The sequence below is a fragment of the Perissodus microlepis genome, chromosome 7 (genome assembly GCF_051167445.1).
Source record: "Perissodus microlepis isolate ML-2025 ecotype Zambia chromosome 7, ASM5116744v1, whole genome shotgun sequence".
NCBI classification, from domain to species: domain Eukaryota; kingdom Metazoa; phylum Chordata; class Actinopteri; order Cichliformes; family Cichlidae; genus Perissodus; species Perissodus microlepis.
The window spans coordinates 56,981,572-56,998,873 of record NC_140467.1 but is presented as its reverse complement, the minus strand read 5'-3'; the positions used below and the strand labels follow the sequence as shown (position 1 = coordinate 56,998,873).

The following is a 17,302-nucleotide window of genomic DNA, read 5'->3' as shown; positions in this document are numbered from 1 at the left end:
GGTCTGGACAGAGATCTTGGATGGTGTTCCTGGGATCTGTTGGAGCCACTCACATAGCTTGGGAGTCACTGCACCTAGTGCTCTGATTACAACTGGAGCCACTGTTACCTTCACCCTCCACATCTTCTCGAGCTCTTCTCTGAGACCTTGGTACTTCTCCAGCTTCTCGTGTTCCTTCTCCCTGATGTTGCTGTCATTCGGAATCGGTACATCTATCACTACGCCGTTTTCTTCTGTCCGTCTACCACCATTTTGTCCGTCTGTATCTGACAAATAACAACAATTTTTTTTTAAAATGCCTTTACTTTTTGTTACTAGCAGCATGTCACAAATACACATAGCTTGTTTCCATTTCATTAACTGAATGTAGAGAATATGCAAATGATAACAGTTTGACCAGCATAAAACAATATTTTTGCACCAACAAAGTGATTCACAAAGCTCTATTACCCAGTGATGTTTACAGTGTAGTTAGATATTTTGAGGAAACTGGACAAGTAAAAGATAAGGAAGTGGTAAACCTAAAAAAAAAAAAAAAAAAAAAAAAACTAAACAAAACACTATCTACAGCAGCTTTTTAATGTCCTTCAAGATGCCTACAACTACTCCTGAATCCTACTTAAAGAAGAGAGCTGCCAAAGAGAGTTAAGGCTGTGTTAAAGAATAATCAAAGTTGGTTGTGCTAAATCTTTACTTCAGGCTTGTCAGAATGGCACAAACCCTGCCTTTGCCTTATGTGCTGCTGCATTTCTATGTATGTTATGAATATCAATAAATTGCTGCATCTAGTTCCTAAAAAAAAGAAGCACTGCTTTTTATTTTCCAGCAATAAAAATGAGTGACTTTTGTAGTTCAATTTACTATCAAAATGCTTGCTTTTTTAAGCTCGTATTTTTTGAATTTGTTCATGAAAATGTTTCGTTGGGAATAACTGATGTAATTACCTTTCACTGAATTTGATTTTGCTCGTAATTACACAGGTGTGTAAATTCCAGCCTTGTCATCCTATGCTTTCTTCTTCCTGGAAAGAAGAAGAAGAAGAAGAAGAAGACAGGAAGTGTTCCTGTTACTGTTGACGAGCACGGGCGTGAGATAACGGAGTGCGGAGATTTCGAGGGTTCGTGTTATAATTCCTTCTTTCTTTCTTTCTTATTATTATCATTAGTAGTATTTATTTTTCCATCTGCTGTCGGTTAATAGGCTATGAAGCCAGAAAATCTCCGGTGAACATTACTGATGATGAACTAGCTTCTCCAGGCCATATAACGACAGTCGAGTGGTCAGCATCGGTGTGTTTCAAGTGCGGTGCTGAGCCAGTGTTTAAAATGCTGCGATACGTCGCGTTTAAACTACGGTTCTACAGAAATGTAGATAATGTGTGTTGAGTGTACTAACGTTTTGTATGTAAGAGGTTTTTGCTCTCACTAGCGCGGTGAGCCATCTGATTCAGCGAGGAACAGAATGAATCAGGCCTGTCGTTTGGTGTAACAGCCATTTCTTCCACCTGCGCTATCTCACTTCCTTCGAAAATACGACATTAATATTAAGGTTATCAATTATATCACGCTTGAGATGTACGTGTGTTGGTGTGAAGCCAATAGCACTGGTATAATAACAATGCTTGTCGTTGCTGCTGCTTTTCCAGGCTCCCTTCGTATGGCACGACTAGCCTCGCCATTGCGCTTGCAGGCGCTGCGGCTATTAGTCCTATTTTTATGGGTGCGGGTCCTCTGTGTTTAAATAGTTCAATTTCTCTTGAAAATTAAACTCTGGACTCTTAAAATATCTTGGTTTATAGTTGTTTCATGGAAAGAAAAAAATAGCCAGCACCCTTTATTCACACAAATTAATGACTGATTTTCTGGGGTTTTTTTTTTTTACGGTATTGCTCCCGGTATTGGCTTTCCTCCCTTTAAGGCCCCTTTTTACTGAACTATAAGATTGCTGTTTCCTGTGCAAGTTAGCAGTATGTTTTTTCTTTTCTGAGTGGTCATCTGTTATTCTTCTGTAATTATTGACGTTTTATACTGAACAGTTTACTGCATTTTTGCACGCTTAGCTTAGGATGGAACATTGCATCATTTTTCTTCAGTGGCTTAAATTAAGCATTAAATAAATTCAAGTTACAACTAGGGCTGCTTTTTCAAGTGGAAGAAATATTAATATAGCTGGGCTGCTAGATCCCAAAAGGACTGGTAAATGCCATTACCTGATTAATCTGGTGAGTTTGTAAGATGAGTTTCAGCTCTTTACCATGAGATAGCTTATATGCTATATGCAATAGCTGATCTAGCAGTACAAGCTTGTCCCTAATTTCAAGTCACTAATAACTAATCCTTTATAATAATAATAATAATAATAATAATAATAATACTTTTAATGTACACTATTTTTGCCTTGTATCACGGTGGTCTTGCAGGTTAGCTTTAACCTGATTTAGTATCTCTTTGTTCATGCTGCTTAATGTTTTACATAGAGCAATGTTTATGTTTCATGTATACATTAGTAGAGATTACGGCAAAGTCATGCCATGCATCTGATCTGATGGCTAACTTTCCCTTTAGTAGCTGACAGGATAATGTGTCCCTCAGAGCTGAGTACATTACACACACACGCACACACACACACACACATATATATATACACACACACACACACACACACACACACACACACATATATATATACATATATATATATATATATATATACATAGTAATAGATAGGTAGATATAGTCCAACTCCTTTCCAAGGAGACTTGTTCCAGAGCCCTGGCTGTGTGTTGTGGTGAACCTGACTGTATCAAGGTATTTCTCAAACTCCCACACTATCTCAGCTTTTTTCCCATTAGCCACCCTTGGTAGCATGGGAACAGTTGGCCAGGGTCTTTGCCCTTGGCTGCCGCTCAGCACACACTGTACCTGACACCTTACCAATTCTGGTATTCTATGGTAAATGACAGTCTGGCTTCACAGTGCCAGGCACTGAACTCAGGACGACCCTCATGAAGTCTGTGATTGTTTGGTCTGAGACATTCACACAGGCCTGCAGCTATTGATTGTTTTAGTAACTGATTAATCTATTGATTATTTCATTGATTCTTTGAGTAATCAGATTAAAAAAAAATGCTTTTGTCTTATTAATGAGCAAATATATATAGTCAAAAGAGAAAAAATACAGGTCTTTCAAAATGAACTGCTCATTGGCTTCCATTTTAGAAACTGCAACGTTTTTGTTTTTTTTGTTTCATTCATCATTTCATTCATTTCATTTGTCCAAAAAACAAAAACATTTTTCTGGATATTTTAATACAACTTCTGGAGGTTTTTTCAAAGTAAATGCTTTAATTGTAATTAAAACAAAGCTTTCTCCAAAGGATGGATGCTGTTTTGGATGTTAGAAACACGTTTTCTTTCACTCTACCTGCGCTCTTGGTAATGGCTCTGCCTCTTTGCTCTTGTGTATTGTGTGTGTAAATGGACTCCAGCTTCACGTTAAACTGTGCCTGTGTCATCATCACTGCTGCTGTTGCATTATCAGTGTTTCTGTTTAAGACTGGGGGCTGTGTGGGCTTAATGTTGCCAAACCTTTTAGTCACACACTGCTCTTAGATACGTTTCTATTGTCTGTTTTTAGTCGCAAATGTGGCTAAAACGCTTGCTTTTGCCTTCCCATGGTTACAGAGCCGTGCCTTAAACGAGGCATCAACGCAAAGAATTTGTGTTTAGAATCAAATGAATCATTGCAGCCCAAATTCACACCAATGGCCTGCTGGAGGTCATTTTGTAGGCCATTTTATTTTATACTTGTTATACTATAACAAGTAACATACTGCATGACTTTTAAGAAAAGTGTTATGTGTAATATATGTATTGATTACTTTTTGAATAACCACCCTGATCACAACAAAGAAGGGAAACACCGGCAACATACCACATTGACCACATTGCATGTAATTAATTTGCACAAGTGTACTGTGTTTAACATGCTCCTTAACAATGGTGGTAACTGTCAAAGTGGAGCCATTGAGAACCTAATGAGAATGTATAAGAGAATCATAAATTGTAAAACTTTGTGAAAGGAGTCTAATACACGCCAATCAGTCGACAGGTATTAGAAGTGGCGATACTGCGTTTTTGATGCTGGTAGCTGGCATTGGATTATGACACTTAGCCAATTAAACTTTTGTGTGATGTTAGAATGTAAGGAAACTGTTTATCAGAGGGAAAGTGATTCTTTTTTCTGATTTTATTTTGTTTGTTTGTTGGAAAATTGTATGGCACCTGGCAACCATTTATATTCTTTGTTGAAAGGATGGCAGCTGTTGTTATTAGCATATAACCAGAATATTATTAGTGTATTTTAAATATATGACAAAATAACTATTTGTTTTATTTTCTTCTCATCTCTTTTCTTCTCTTCTTTTTCCTCCAATTGTTGACATTTTGTTGCATTTTCATGAGAAACAGGGAGCATGGCAGCTAGCTGATTGTCAATCGCCAGTTGGTGTCTGCTTCAAGCGTGTCATGTTTGACTGATCTGGATAGGGCCGGTGCTATAGAGCAACTTCAAGCTGCCATGAATGGCGATTGTCAGCTCACCCGCTGTATTCAAGACAGCAAGTCAACTTGGCTGCTTGCACAAATCTTTGCCCACTTTTACATATTTCTAATAGATTAAATCTAAGTGAAGGCATCAGTTTTTTGTAAAATGTAAATACTAATGAGGGTAGATATAGTACAATATTCTCAGTGGTGATGTGCCTGGAGCCTCCTTCTTGGTGCTGGGACCGGCCAACTTCCCACCACCAGCTATGTCCACCCTCTGTTTGATGTTATTGTACAGCACCTTGGTCAGCTCTGTTGTTTTATGCTTTATAAAAAATAAAGTGGTGTGTGTCTCAATTCTCATGGCTGATATTTTTTTTCTTTCTTTTTTTAACCTTTTGATCAGTCAGGATATCTGTAACGATGGAAATGGATATAAGTGGAGTATCCAGGACACGCGTCTCCATTCTTCCTACAACTGACATCAAAGCCACATTGAAACCAGAAGCAGAGAGACCTCGCTGTGCCAGCACCCCATGTTCACCAATCAGAGGTACTGTTGCAGGATACCAGATTCTCCACATGGACTCAAACTATTTGGTGGGCTTCACCACTGGTGAGGAGTTGCTCAAACTGGCCCACAAGTGGTCAGAAGGTAATCCTGAGAAGGCCCGTGTATCAGATGCAGTGTCCAGCTCCATCAAGAGCACTGTCCCTAAGTCTGTGGACCTGGGCATCCACCGGTCTTCACGTATTTTCAAAGCCAAAGGCCGGTACTACCAACCATACGACATTCCTGCTACTAATGGACGAAGACGAAGGCGTATGCCCAGTTCGAGCGACACCTTCCTCAGATCTCTGACCCACGGCGAGTCTGGGAGGGCTCTGCATGCTCCACTACCACTCTGTTTGCTTAAAAGTAAAGGTGCCCAGTCCAAGTCTCTTGACTACCTTAATCTAGACAAAATAAGTATCAAAGAGTCATCAGACACTGAAGTGCTACAGTACCAACTGCAGCACCTCAACCTACGAGGGGAGCGTGTGTTTACCAGAAACAAGACATGAAAGCACAGTGAAACTTTTTTAGATGTGTTTCATCCTCTGGGGTATTTAGGTGCTATTTCTAGACTTGTTTCTTTCTACTATGATTATAAACAGTTCTTTAAGGAGACAGTCTGATGATAATCTTGTTCTATTATTAGTTGGGAGGTTTACCTTGTTCTGTATGCTTAACATTATGAGGTTTTTGAGGTTAAAAAATTGAATTATATAAATTTAGCAATAACTGATGGACCTATTTATTGACAATTTTTATTGGCATTGTTGTGTGTTTGTAATGGTTGGATACACACTATTATACCAGCTTATAGCTGAGAAAGCACATATCACATACAGTATCAGCTTTAAAATGCACCGTTGACATCAGTACAATAGTTTTACTGTGACTGTTCTTGTTTGTTTGACATTAAGGAACTGCATTTGGAGTTGTCAAATTAACAATATAATGTTATTGTATGTTGCACATTTATTTACGTATTTATTTATTGATGTAGTACTGTTGGTTTAGATGTCAATATGATTTCCACGCTCTAATTTACAGTAATGTAAGTAAATAAATTAAAAACAAAAAAAACATGCCACTTGAAGTTTGTCGTAATATAAGATATGCCATGTGCTTTTAAGAGGTATATTTTTTTTTTCCTCTGTCCATAATGATGCACAAATATAATAATTATCAGTGCTTACACTACCATTTAAACGTTTTGACACACCTTTTGATTTAATGGTTTTTCTTTATTTTTACAACTTTCCACATTATAGGACGAGTTGTGTTGTGCAGAAGTCAGGTTGATACACACCTGAGAGCCCTGTTTGACAACTGTTAGAATTCATATTATGGCAAGAACCAATCAGCTAAGTAAAGAGAAACAACAGTCCATCATTACTTTAAGAACTGAAAGTCAGTCAGATGGAAAATTGCTAAAACTTCCAATATGTGCCCAAGTGAAGCCGCAAAAATCACTAAGCACTACTATGAAACTGGCTCACATGAGGACCGCCCCAGGAAGTGACCTTTGCTGCTGAGGATAAGTTGATGCAAGTTAACAGCACCTCAGATTAGAGCCCAGATAAATGCCACACAAGAGTCCCAGTAGCAGACACATCTATGTTCAAATTAGGCTTTTATGGTCAAATAGCTAAGAAACCAATACTAAGGAAAAGTAACAAGCAGAAGACATTTGTTTGGGCCAAGAAACACAAGGAATGGACATTAGACCCGTGGAAATCTGTGCTTTGATCTGATGAGTCCAAATTTGAGATCTTTGGTTCCACTCGCCGTGTCTTTGTGTGGGGCTGCTTTCCTGGTGACGTTGAAGACACACTGAACCAGCATGGCTACCACAGCATCCTGCAGCAACACGCCATCTCATCCGATTTGTGTTTAGTTGAACAATCATTTATTTTTGAAAACATTACAACAACCCCAAACACACCTCCAGGTTGCACAAGGGCTATTTGACCAAGAAGGAGAGAGATGGAGAGCCAGATGGCCTGGCCTCCACAGTCACCTGACCTAAACACATCATTTGGGATGAAAGTGAAGGCAAAGGGCCAACAAGTGCTCAGCATCTCTGGGAACTTCTTCAAGACTGTTGGAAAACCATTTCAGGTGACGACCTCATGAAGCTCATCGAGAGAATGCCAAGTGTGTGCAAAGCAGTAATCAAAGAAAGGTGGCTATTTTGAAGAATCTAAAGTATAAAACATCTTTTGAGTCATTTCACACATTTTTGTTTACTACATAATTCTACATGTGTTCATTCACAGTTATGGTGCCCTCAGCGAGAATCTACAATGTAAATGTTCATGACTATTGAATGAGAAGGTGTGTCCAAACTTTTGACTGGTAGTGTATGTACTTTCACTTTTGATTGAATCCAATAACTGATGAAAGGTGGTAAATATAAATGACAGAGGAAAGACATGTAAAACATCTCCAGTCAGACTTTAACTAAGGATGCTTCAATTATTTGGTCATCTCCTTAGACCGCTGGTATCGCTTACTAATGTGACTATGAAAGGCATGAGAAAGAATTTTAGAGGGATGCAGAGTTTGCCATGCTTCTTTAAGAGACTCAATTTGCAGCCACACTGGACAGAATGGAGGATTATCGTGTAGTTTGATTAAATTCAACCAAATGACCATGTGTCTTCCACTTCAGATAGAGTGTGAGAGAGTGTCACTTCACTTCTTGTAAATCTTTATTGCTTATTGTAGCAAATATGTATCAGTGCATCATTTGTTTTCTGCATTGTTCATGGTGGCAGTATGTACAGATGTGAGATGTGTTTTTAATAAGTGTGTAGATTTCCCTTACAGCTCGTAGTGGTTGAGTTTTCAGTCCCTCTGTTGCAGAACACTTTTTTTCTGGACGTATTGCACTGTTGGATATGTGCTACAGACTGTCTCTGGAATTCTCTGCTTCTGTCACCACCATGGCACTAATTATGTGTTCCTATAGAAAACACTACAACGACAGTATTGTATATATAAGTAAGCCATTAAACACTTACAGATCTGTACACCCCTTGAGTATGCACCGTTGGACATGCTTCTTTGAAAGAATTGAAATTGTGAATTCTTGTTTCAGAACTTGTGTTTTTTGTTACATTTATCAGTGTAAAATGTATTAATTTAAGCTGTAACAAGCCTTTGTGAAATCTAAATTTAATGTTATAATGGCATCTCCCAATTTCTGTTGCGTAAAATGAAATAATCTGAGGTGCAATCTGTGAGACCGTTTATCTCAACATTCTCAGGTCAGAGCCATAGAGCATGTCAGTTGCATTGCTGTATGCCACTGTAACTTTCTAATACAATCTGAGAGCCAGAAATTATGAATTATGATGAGCAATAATTATTACCATTTAAAACATCATAAATACTGTAATATTAATTATGTAATGATCAAAACAAGCACATTTCCAAATGAATTTAGCTTTTAGAAAGTGCTGCTTTTGTCTAAAAAGCTGTGTAAAGAAAGAGAATTTTGAGTTAGTTCTTTCTGAATATTTATAATATGAATATTCTCAACTTGGCCCAGACTCAGATGAAGCAAATTCAAATTGGGTAGTCTGCAAAATGTTCTTTCAACAAGTGTATTTTCATTTCTTTTTTAACTGCATTTCACTTTATCCACAAATACTCGGTGGAAACAAAATAATAATGCAGTGTTATGATAATAATAACAATATAATTTAAAAAAAAAAGACTTTCACATTTTTAATGTTGTTGTGTGAGCTGACACTAGTGATCTCTTAACATATTACACTACACCTTCCTCTATGAACTTTAATGTTTGTCTTGTTGGGAACAAATATTAATTAGCAATATGAGTGACTTAAGTTAGGTACAATTTTCTACCTAAAATAAAAACTTTTGGCAGTAGAGGATGTGAAATTCAGTAGTTTATACAACAGTTTAAATAGCCAGACAGTCTGTGATATGCTGTGAAAGGTAATGTAGATCTCCTGTGTAGCCAAGTTCTTTTTTGTACTTTATTGTTATCACTTTTTAAAATGTTCCTATTTCTTTCAGCTGATAAAAAAAGGAGTTTTCTAAAGTTTTTATCTATTGAGCGTGATGGAGATCACTGTAAATGTTGCAGTAAAAGATTATTTGACAATGTGGCTGTATTGAAAGCTGCTTTTGGAGACACCCCAATAATGATTGAATATGATGACTTCATAAAGAACTTGGGTCACTTTTAAAAAAAAAGAAAAGTCATCCCACTATCTTACTTAGTTGCGCATTAAGTCTCAATTCTGAACTGCATGCAGTCACTTTAATAGAAGGTTGTGTGCAAGGGGCATGAACAGCTCACTGTCAGCTAGACTACCATGTAGAAGACACAGCTCAGAGTGACTATAGTAGAAGGAACAAAATGTTCAAAGGCCAGTAATACAACACATAATCCAAGACAATAAAATACAAGCAGAAAACCTCCAAATTGGAGAGGAAATTGCATCTCACTACTTTAGAGGATCGTCATTTAGACTGGAAAAAATTCTACTCTATTCTGTTGTTCTACAAAAAGCCCTCCGTAAAGCAGGAATATCTTACTATTTATCACTGAGTCAAGAAACTCTATTAGTAGCACATCTCCTAATCCAAGGTTTGGTGGTTCAATCCCTGCATGCCAAAGTGTCCTTGAGGAAGATACTGAATGCAGAAAGAGTTCATAAATTAATTTAATTTGAATCATAACATTTGTAAGAAATGGATGGTAATTAAATGTAAGAAGCAAAATCTCACGAATTGATTGTAGACTTTATTACAGTGACAGTAATACATTTCTGTCTGTTCTACAGTGGGGGGAAAGTATCAAAAGGAAAACTGGTATAAAAACACCATATTAATATAAAAGCATAGAAATGTCAACATTTGATATAAAAAATTAAAAAAAAATGAAACCTGCCCAAAGAGTTTTTGGAATTCACAACACAGTATAAATGAAGTACAGAACAGCATGGCTAAAGATTAGAGCGCAATTAGCTAAACTGATGTAATCAATATCTTTTTGTTTTCACTGAGTCTGTTGTTAATTTTAATCTTGTGAATTGTTTTACGAAGCTATCTAAAAACATTTTTTAACTGAAATACGTGCACACAGAAAACAATAAAATGACTTATATGTCCTTTGAGAAAATGAAAAATATCAGAAGTAATTTTATTAATATCCAGATATTATTTTGCCTATAAGCCTGATGTCACCGTCCTGCACAATCCACAGCATTCTTAAGTAGTTGGTGCTGTCTATAGAGACAGGCATACAGGACGTGTAAAGGATGGTTTCAAAGGAAAAGAACATGGTTGTTTAAAAACAATGAAAAGGTATAAGGTATTTTTAGGTATAAGATTAGTTAGGTAAAATAATACATCATAGGAAATGGAAACAAATATGTAATCCTTTTAATACAGTCTACACAGATGAAGGTGATCGATGTGATATTTGAACAGTTTAGCGATGTACTGACTTTTCCCATGTGACTGTTTTTTAATCATAATAAAATTTATTTATAGAGTATAAATTATACGCCTCATTTGTTTGCGTATACAACCTTGATCTAAAAAATTTGAATCCATTGCAAAAATCCACAATGAATTATAAAAAATGAACGAGGCTGAAAGTAAGCAGTGTAAAAAAGAGAAGAAAGAAAAATCAAATAAATAATCTTGTCCCTCACATATGGAAAGTATAGCAGTCTGCAAACAGGAGGCTTAATCAGTGATCCACAAGATTCTGTTAGTATTTACAGACACATGTTCATTCACATTCTGGTCTCTTCTGGTGGTCCATTCATGTAGTGCTGAAGTGCCTGGTGTAAAGGCAGCCACTTCTTTATTGAAGCTTTGATAGCTATAATCCATCTGTAAAGAAAAACAGAAACGTCAACATGTCAACATCTTTCAACTGTTGTTTTTAAAAATATATATATTTAAAAAAGCTTATGTACGAGATAGTTTGATAGATCCTGCAATTGTCGTCTAATTTAAGCAGCACACTGGGATAGAGAGTGGAGAGTTGGAGGGCAGAAGCAGCAGCAGCACACTGAGAAGCAGACACAACAAAAACACACTAGAAAGATGTCTTTGTGTACAAATAGAGTAACAGAACGTCACCACAGTCCCTGGCGTGTTGGGTCAAATAGAAGACGCTGTTACAAGTCAGTCACTTTTGATACCTAAACCACACTCATACAAAGCTCTCTTATACTGACACAGGTGTACTAAGTGCAAGATCACAGGGGTTGCTGTTCCTAGTACTAAGAAGACATGCTGGTCAGCCAACAAGCTCACATACTAAGCCTGTGAATAAAACAAGAGTCAGCTCCTCACCGTTTATTTTCATTTGCGTTTTCAGCACACAGGTAGAAAGTTCTGAACTCATCAGATGGAGGTTTCAGCTCAATGATTGAATTCTTGGCTCCATAAGACTGCTCTCGCACCATGTAACCCTGAAGGTAGATGCCACCTGAAGAAATGATGATAAGATGAATAAATGTTCCATTTTTTTCACAAATGTAGTCACTATGGAAGGTCACCAGACCAGATCATTCATTCGCAGCAGCAGGTCATGTATTTGCTTTCCTTTGTCAATCAAAAGAGCAAAACCAGCATTCAGCATTTATTATAAAAAGAATTTCATTTAACTGGTAAGTGGTTATGCAGACACTTGAAGTGAGATTTTAAGGGACAAAACACTGTGAGACATAACCAATAGGTTTGAGTGATTGGCTTACTTGTCCTTACCAAAAACAATAAAAATGGGAATAAACATTAGTGACATTTTACATTGTATTTATGTCATTACATTCATGGTAAGGCATAAAACTAATATGAAACTTTCTGTTTCATATTAGTAAAAAGCTCCACGGTGGCTGTTACAATAATTTATATAAGACCAAGGTGAAAAAGTATGTTTCTGTCCCACAGTTTCTGGCCAATTAGAGAAGAGTGCCCATTGCACACAGACCTGTTTTAGAACATCTGTATCATGTTGAACATGGGTCTAACAAACCCACAGGGATCCATTATTTAATATACAGAATTCCTTTGAGCCTTTATTCGATCCTTATTTTGATTCACCAGTTCATGAAATAGGCTGTCACCAACTTGCCGCTTGCTGTGGATGCACATATATATATATGAGCTGAAAATCAGCCTTGTTGACTGTTGCCAGCTTATCAGAAACAGCCTATGCTGATGATAGTGCTGATGTTTTTTGTTGTGTCACATTAACGTTTCCCCGTCAAGTGTGTTGATGAGATAAAGAGCATGAACAAAGTTTATGAGAACAGTATTTTTTAGAGTGAAGATTTATTTGTTTCCCCAACATAAAAGAGGAAAAAAATAGGACAAGAATAACATGACCAAAGAGTTTTTCATAGACAGAATTTAAAACACTCCTGTGGCAGTTTATTTACTCCTATAGAAATGTATAGGTTATAAAGTCATGATAACTGACACAAATAAACCTATTCATGAAAATGAGCAATATAGTTTGCTTTTCTAATGAATATACCAAGTTTTGGTATGAGATTGGCTTGGAATTCAAAAACTGGGGCAGTAGCAGTGTCTCTAAAAAACTCGATTGAATTCCTAATACACAGAGGAGCAGATAAGTAATAATAACACCACTCTAAATGTACAGACGAGTACTAGGGCCACATTAAGAAAAAAGAATATTATTGATCATTTTAAGAATAAAGTTACACTTTTGACAAAAGTAATTCTATTTTGAGAAAAGAAGTTGAATTTCTATTTCTATTCCTATAACTATTACCTTTAGTGTACAGAGACTAAAATATTTGCTATTGCATAAAGCTCAGTAAGCTGTTAATTCACCTGTAGTACAGTCCCGATCAAAAGTTTAAGACCCCTTGAAAAATGGCAAAAAATCATATTTTGCATGGTTGGATCTTAACAAGGTTCCAAGTAGAGATTCAAGATGGAAAAAGAAGAAATGGGAGTGAGACAAAACATTTTTTGAGTATACAATTTATTGAAAACAACACTTAAACTGAAACAGGCCGTTTTACAGTCGATCAAAATTTAGGACCACGTACCATTAAAAGGTCAAATCTGTGCAATTAAATATGGATTTAATTTCATTTTCTGTCAGTCTGTCTGTCATGACTTTTTGATGGCAAAGGCAAGAAAAGAAAACTTTCCCTTTTTGAACTTGGTCAGTATGTTGAACCGCATAAGCAGGGTCTCTCGCAGCGCACCATCACAGCTGAGGTGGGATGCAGTAAGACAGTCATTTGGAATTTCTTAAATGATCCTGAGGGTTATGGAACAAAAAAGTCAAGTGGAAGAAAAATATTTCACCAGCACTGATCCGGAGGATGCAGTTGGCTGTCCGTCAAGACACTGGATGATCCTCGACCGAAATTAAGGCCGTTACTGGTGCCGACGGCAGCCTGATAACCATCAGACGGCATCTGACACTGAAGGGCTTCAAAAATAAAAAACATCTTCAAAAGCCTCGTCTCCTTGAACGCCACAGAACTGACTGTTTGGACTTTGAAAGAGAGCACCAAACATGGGATGTTTCCAACGTTAATGGCGTTGAGAATACCATCACATTTTTGGACCATCCTGCGTGTTCCCTTGATCTTAATCCAACTGAGAACCTTTGGGGATGGATGGCAAGAGAAGTTTACAAAAATGGACAACAGTTCCAGACAGTAGGTGCCGATGCTTTGTGCGGCCATCTTCACCACTTGGAGAAATGTTCCCACTCACCTCATGGAAACGCTTGCTTCAAGCATTCCGCAACAAATTCTTGCAGTGATCAACAATAACGGAGCTACTCATTACTGAGTTCATGTCTGGATCTTTGATTTCTGTTTTTTGGGGGGTTATGGGTTTTTTGAAGGTGTGGTCCTGATCTTTTGCTGTAAAACAGCCAGTTTCAGTTTAAGCATTGTTTCCAATAAATTGAATGCTCAGAAAAATGTTTTGTCTCACTCCCATTTCTTCTTGTTGCATGTTGAAGCTTTACTCTCCACCATTTGACCTTAGAACTGAAGAAGCTTCTCGGATGAGAGGTGAAACGTCTTCAAGTAACTTAAAGAAGTCCAGACGCTTTTCTTTGCAAGCTCCTTTGACTACTTGGAACCTTGTTAAGATCCAACCATGAAAAATATGATGTTTTTTTTGCCATTTTTCAAGTGGTCTGAAACGTTTGATCAACACTGTATAAGTAAGACCAGCTTAAACTCTGGAATCTTGACTTTGAAAATGATATAGTTGATAGTACACCCTTAATTTTTACTGATTGTTAACATCTTATTGCAAACTTCAGTTTTATTGTTGACAGCCCAGCACTGGTATTTTCTGGCATTTTCTGCTTGTGAGATTTATATGACATCAAATAGCTTTTTATAATTACAGTCAATTTTTTGCAGCCTTTTTTCTTCAACATTAAACATTTTAACAGAACTGTCCAAGGCTGTGGGAAGCAGGGGTGCTGCGGGTGCTGCAGCAACCCCTGTCACCAAAGACAGACATCACAGCACCACCTGCCAAATGCTAAAAAAAAAATCAATAAAACACCAGTCCTGTCATTATTTTTCTCAGAAATATTTTTCCCTTCCTATAATTCTGGAACTGCCACTGCTATGTTCCATGTCAGTGTTTAAAACATGATGTAGAGCTGTACCTTGTGCGTGAGTTGCACGGATGCCACTGTACAAGTAGAGGCACCCATCCTTCAGAATGCAGTAGTGCTGTACCCAGGAATCCTTGCTTTTATCCATTTTATGAAGCAATCCGAGACAGTCTGGATTTTTTACAGCCAGCGGGGGCAGATTAGAGTTGTGTTTAGTGACATCCACCCAAACATGGTTCTAAAACATAAGAGTTATTTGAGATAAGGTTTAAGCTTAAACTGGTAGTAGGCCACCACAATCAACAACCTGACCTATTTACTCCAATCTGAGGTAAATGTTATATGCAATTAAATGAACATTTTCTGTAACAAGCCCTCTTTGATTTATGAAAATATAGAACTTACTTGTGTAATGGTATGAGTAGCTTTCTCCATAGCTTCCAGCCATCTGGAATCCAACAAGACAAATAAGATTTTAAACATGGTTTTTATTTCAATTTCTCTCTTTCGCTTTTTGAAGAAATAAAGAATATAGACTGCAGTTTAAAGAACTGCAATTAGAATTCAGAATACAGAAAAAGAAAATGGTACATAAAAATATTTTAAATATGTTTGGTTTGGAAAGTTATATCTGTCTTTCTACCTTTTCATTTCCTGGTTGGAAGTGGCACAGAAGAAGTAAACTCGAAAACCAGACTGGGGATGACACTTAAACACAAATGGTTTTCCAAGTGAAGTGTCTGGTCCCACCTCAGCCCCTTCCATCTTTATTGCTGAAAGTGCCTGCCTTTTGCCTTCATCCTGTAATGACCATGAAGTAGCGCCAAAAGTACACAAAAATTTCTTTGTGGACTGTTTGATTTTGATGACCTGTATCATGCTTACCCGTTTGTGTCTGTAGTAGTAAAGGCAGCAGTCATGCGTCAGTACAAACCACCTCTTTCTCCATCCTTTAATCAGACCAGACTGAGTACGCTTATGAAGGTAACCACGACAGGCTGGTCTCGGTGTGTTAGGACCACGAGCAATGTCTGAACCAACAGTCAATGTCAGAACATCTGGACCTACAATATCAACAATATCACAGTTACCATCTAATTTAGCCTTCTGGCTTCCATATTGGTTCTTTATGAGTCCATTCCACAAATGTGCTTTATTGTTTATAGCACAGCACACCTTGTCTGGCTAAATCAGCAGCTTCAGAATGAGGAATGCTGGTGACATCAATACCATTGACAGCTAGGACATAGTCTCCTACCATCAACCCAGCTTCCTCTGCAGCTCCATCTGAAACAGAAATAAATAAATGTTAAACTAACAAGGAAACAACACGATGTAAGTTATCAAAACAAATGACAAGCAGAAAAGCAAACACAGTCCCTACAGTACATAATTGCACAGAAATTTTTTCAAGTATGACACAAACTTTTTGTGGAGTTAGATTTTTGCTCATCTGCCTTCCCATTCTAAATACATAGGGCTGAGCCCATTTAGGGCTACAACAGCTTCAAATCTGGCAGGGAATTTTTTTTAACCATTCTACTAGAAGTATATTTGTTAGGTTTTACACTGATATGGACGAGAACACCTGGCACACAGTCTTCCCTCCCTAAGGTGTTTTAGGACTCTGTGCAGGTCAGTCAAGTTTTATCACACCAAACTGGCTCATCTGTGTCTTTATGGACCTTAATTTGTACACTGATTCATGTTGGAACAGGAAAGGGCCAACTGTTCACAAAAAGTTCAGAGCATGAAATTTTCCAAAATGTCTTGCAATGCTGAAGAATTAAGAGTCCCTTTCATTGGACCAAAGGGGCTGAGCATAGCTCTTGAAAAACAGCCCCACACCATAATCTCCCTTCTAACAAACTTTGCACTTGGCACAATGCAGTCAGTCAAGGAACTTTCTCCTGGCAACCACCGAACCCAAGACTTGTCTATTGGAATGCCAGAAGGAGAATCGTGGTTAGTCACTCCAGGGAACATGTCTCCACTGCTCTAGTGCAGTGACAGTAGTCTTTATACCACAGAATCCCATGCTTTAGGCTTTTTATTGACCATGGTCTTGTGAGGCTTGGATGTAGCTGCTTGGGCACCCATTCTATGAGCTCTCTACACGACTGCTCTTCAGCTAATCCGAAGGCCACATGATGCTTGGAGGATTGTAGTGACTAACTCTACAGAAGTTTGTGATCTCTGTGCACTATGTGCCTCAGCATCCACTGGCCCCATTCTGTTACTGTCGTTCCCAGTCCATTCCACTTATTATAATACCACTAACAGTTGAATGTGTAATATTTAGTAACAATGAAATTTCACAACTGAACTTGTTGCACAGGTTGGATCCTATCAGGGTACTACACTGGAGTTCATGAAGCAAGACATTATTTTACAGATGATTGTAGAACACAGGAATTCAATGATTTGGATGGGTGATTGAATACTTGATATATAGAATATATTAAACAAGAAGTCCCTGCACAAATAGATGGGCGTTATACAAATTGGTTAACAAGGGGGATTGGACCATTTTGCTCATTGTCAGGAAAAGAAGGATTACATAGTTTTGAAAAA

General features: G+C 37.6%; 2 protein-coding genes across 9 annotated transcripts in view; one reads left to right on the top strand and one right to left on the bottom strand.

Moving 5' to 3' along the window:
• The first annotated feature begins 1,007 nt into the window (after window positions 1-1,007).
• Window positions 1,008-8,142, top strand: macir (macrophage immunometabolism regulator). Of its 2 annotated transcripts, none has more exons than XM_084936208.1 (2): window positions 1,008-1,117; window positions 4,954-8,142. In XM_084936208.1, exon 2 carries the CDS (start codon window positions 4,971-4,973, stop codon window positions 5,610-5,612), a length of 642 nt encoding a protein of 213 aa, XP_084792334.1. In that variant the 5' UTR covers window positions 1,008-1,117; window positions 4,954-4,970; the 3' UTR covers window positions 5,613-8,142. The 2 variants fall into 2 exon arrangements, with proteins under 2 accessions (XP_084792334.1, XP_084792333.1); XM_084936207.1 differs by having other exon boundaries at window positions 1,036-1,117; window positions 4,958-8,142.
• A 1,642-nt stretch (window positions 8,143-9,784) lies between these two features.
• pdzph1 (PDZ and pleckstrin homology domains 1) overlaps window positions 9,785-17,302 on the bottom strand; it is a 21,538-nt gene continuing 14,020 nt past the window's right edge. For all 7 annotated transcript variants that reach the window (XM_084936200.1, XM_084936204.1, XM_084936203.1 and 4 more), the window contains 7 exons: window positions 15,905-16,015; window positions 15,614-15,792; window positions 15,372-15,529; window positions 15,134-15,176; window positions 14,780-14,966; window positions 11,449-11,584; window positions 9,785-10,980 (listed from right to left, as the gene is read on the bottom strand). In XM_084936200.1, the coding sequence (XP_084792326.1) occupies window positions 10,881-10,980; window positions 11,449-11,584; window positions 14,780-14,966; window positions 15,134-15,176; window positions 15,372-15,529; window positions 15,614-15,792; window positions 15,905-16,015 (914 nt within the window). In that variant the 3' untranslated portion in view covers window positions 9,785-10,880. The remainder of the gene's footprint in view (window positions 10,981-11,448; window positions 11,585-14,779; window positions 14,967-15,133; window positions 15,177-15,371; window positions 15,530-15,613; window positions 15,793-15,904; window positions 16,016-17,302) is intronic.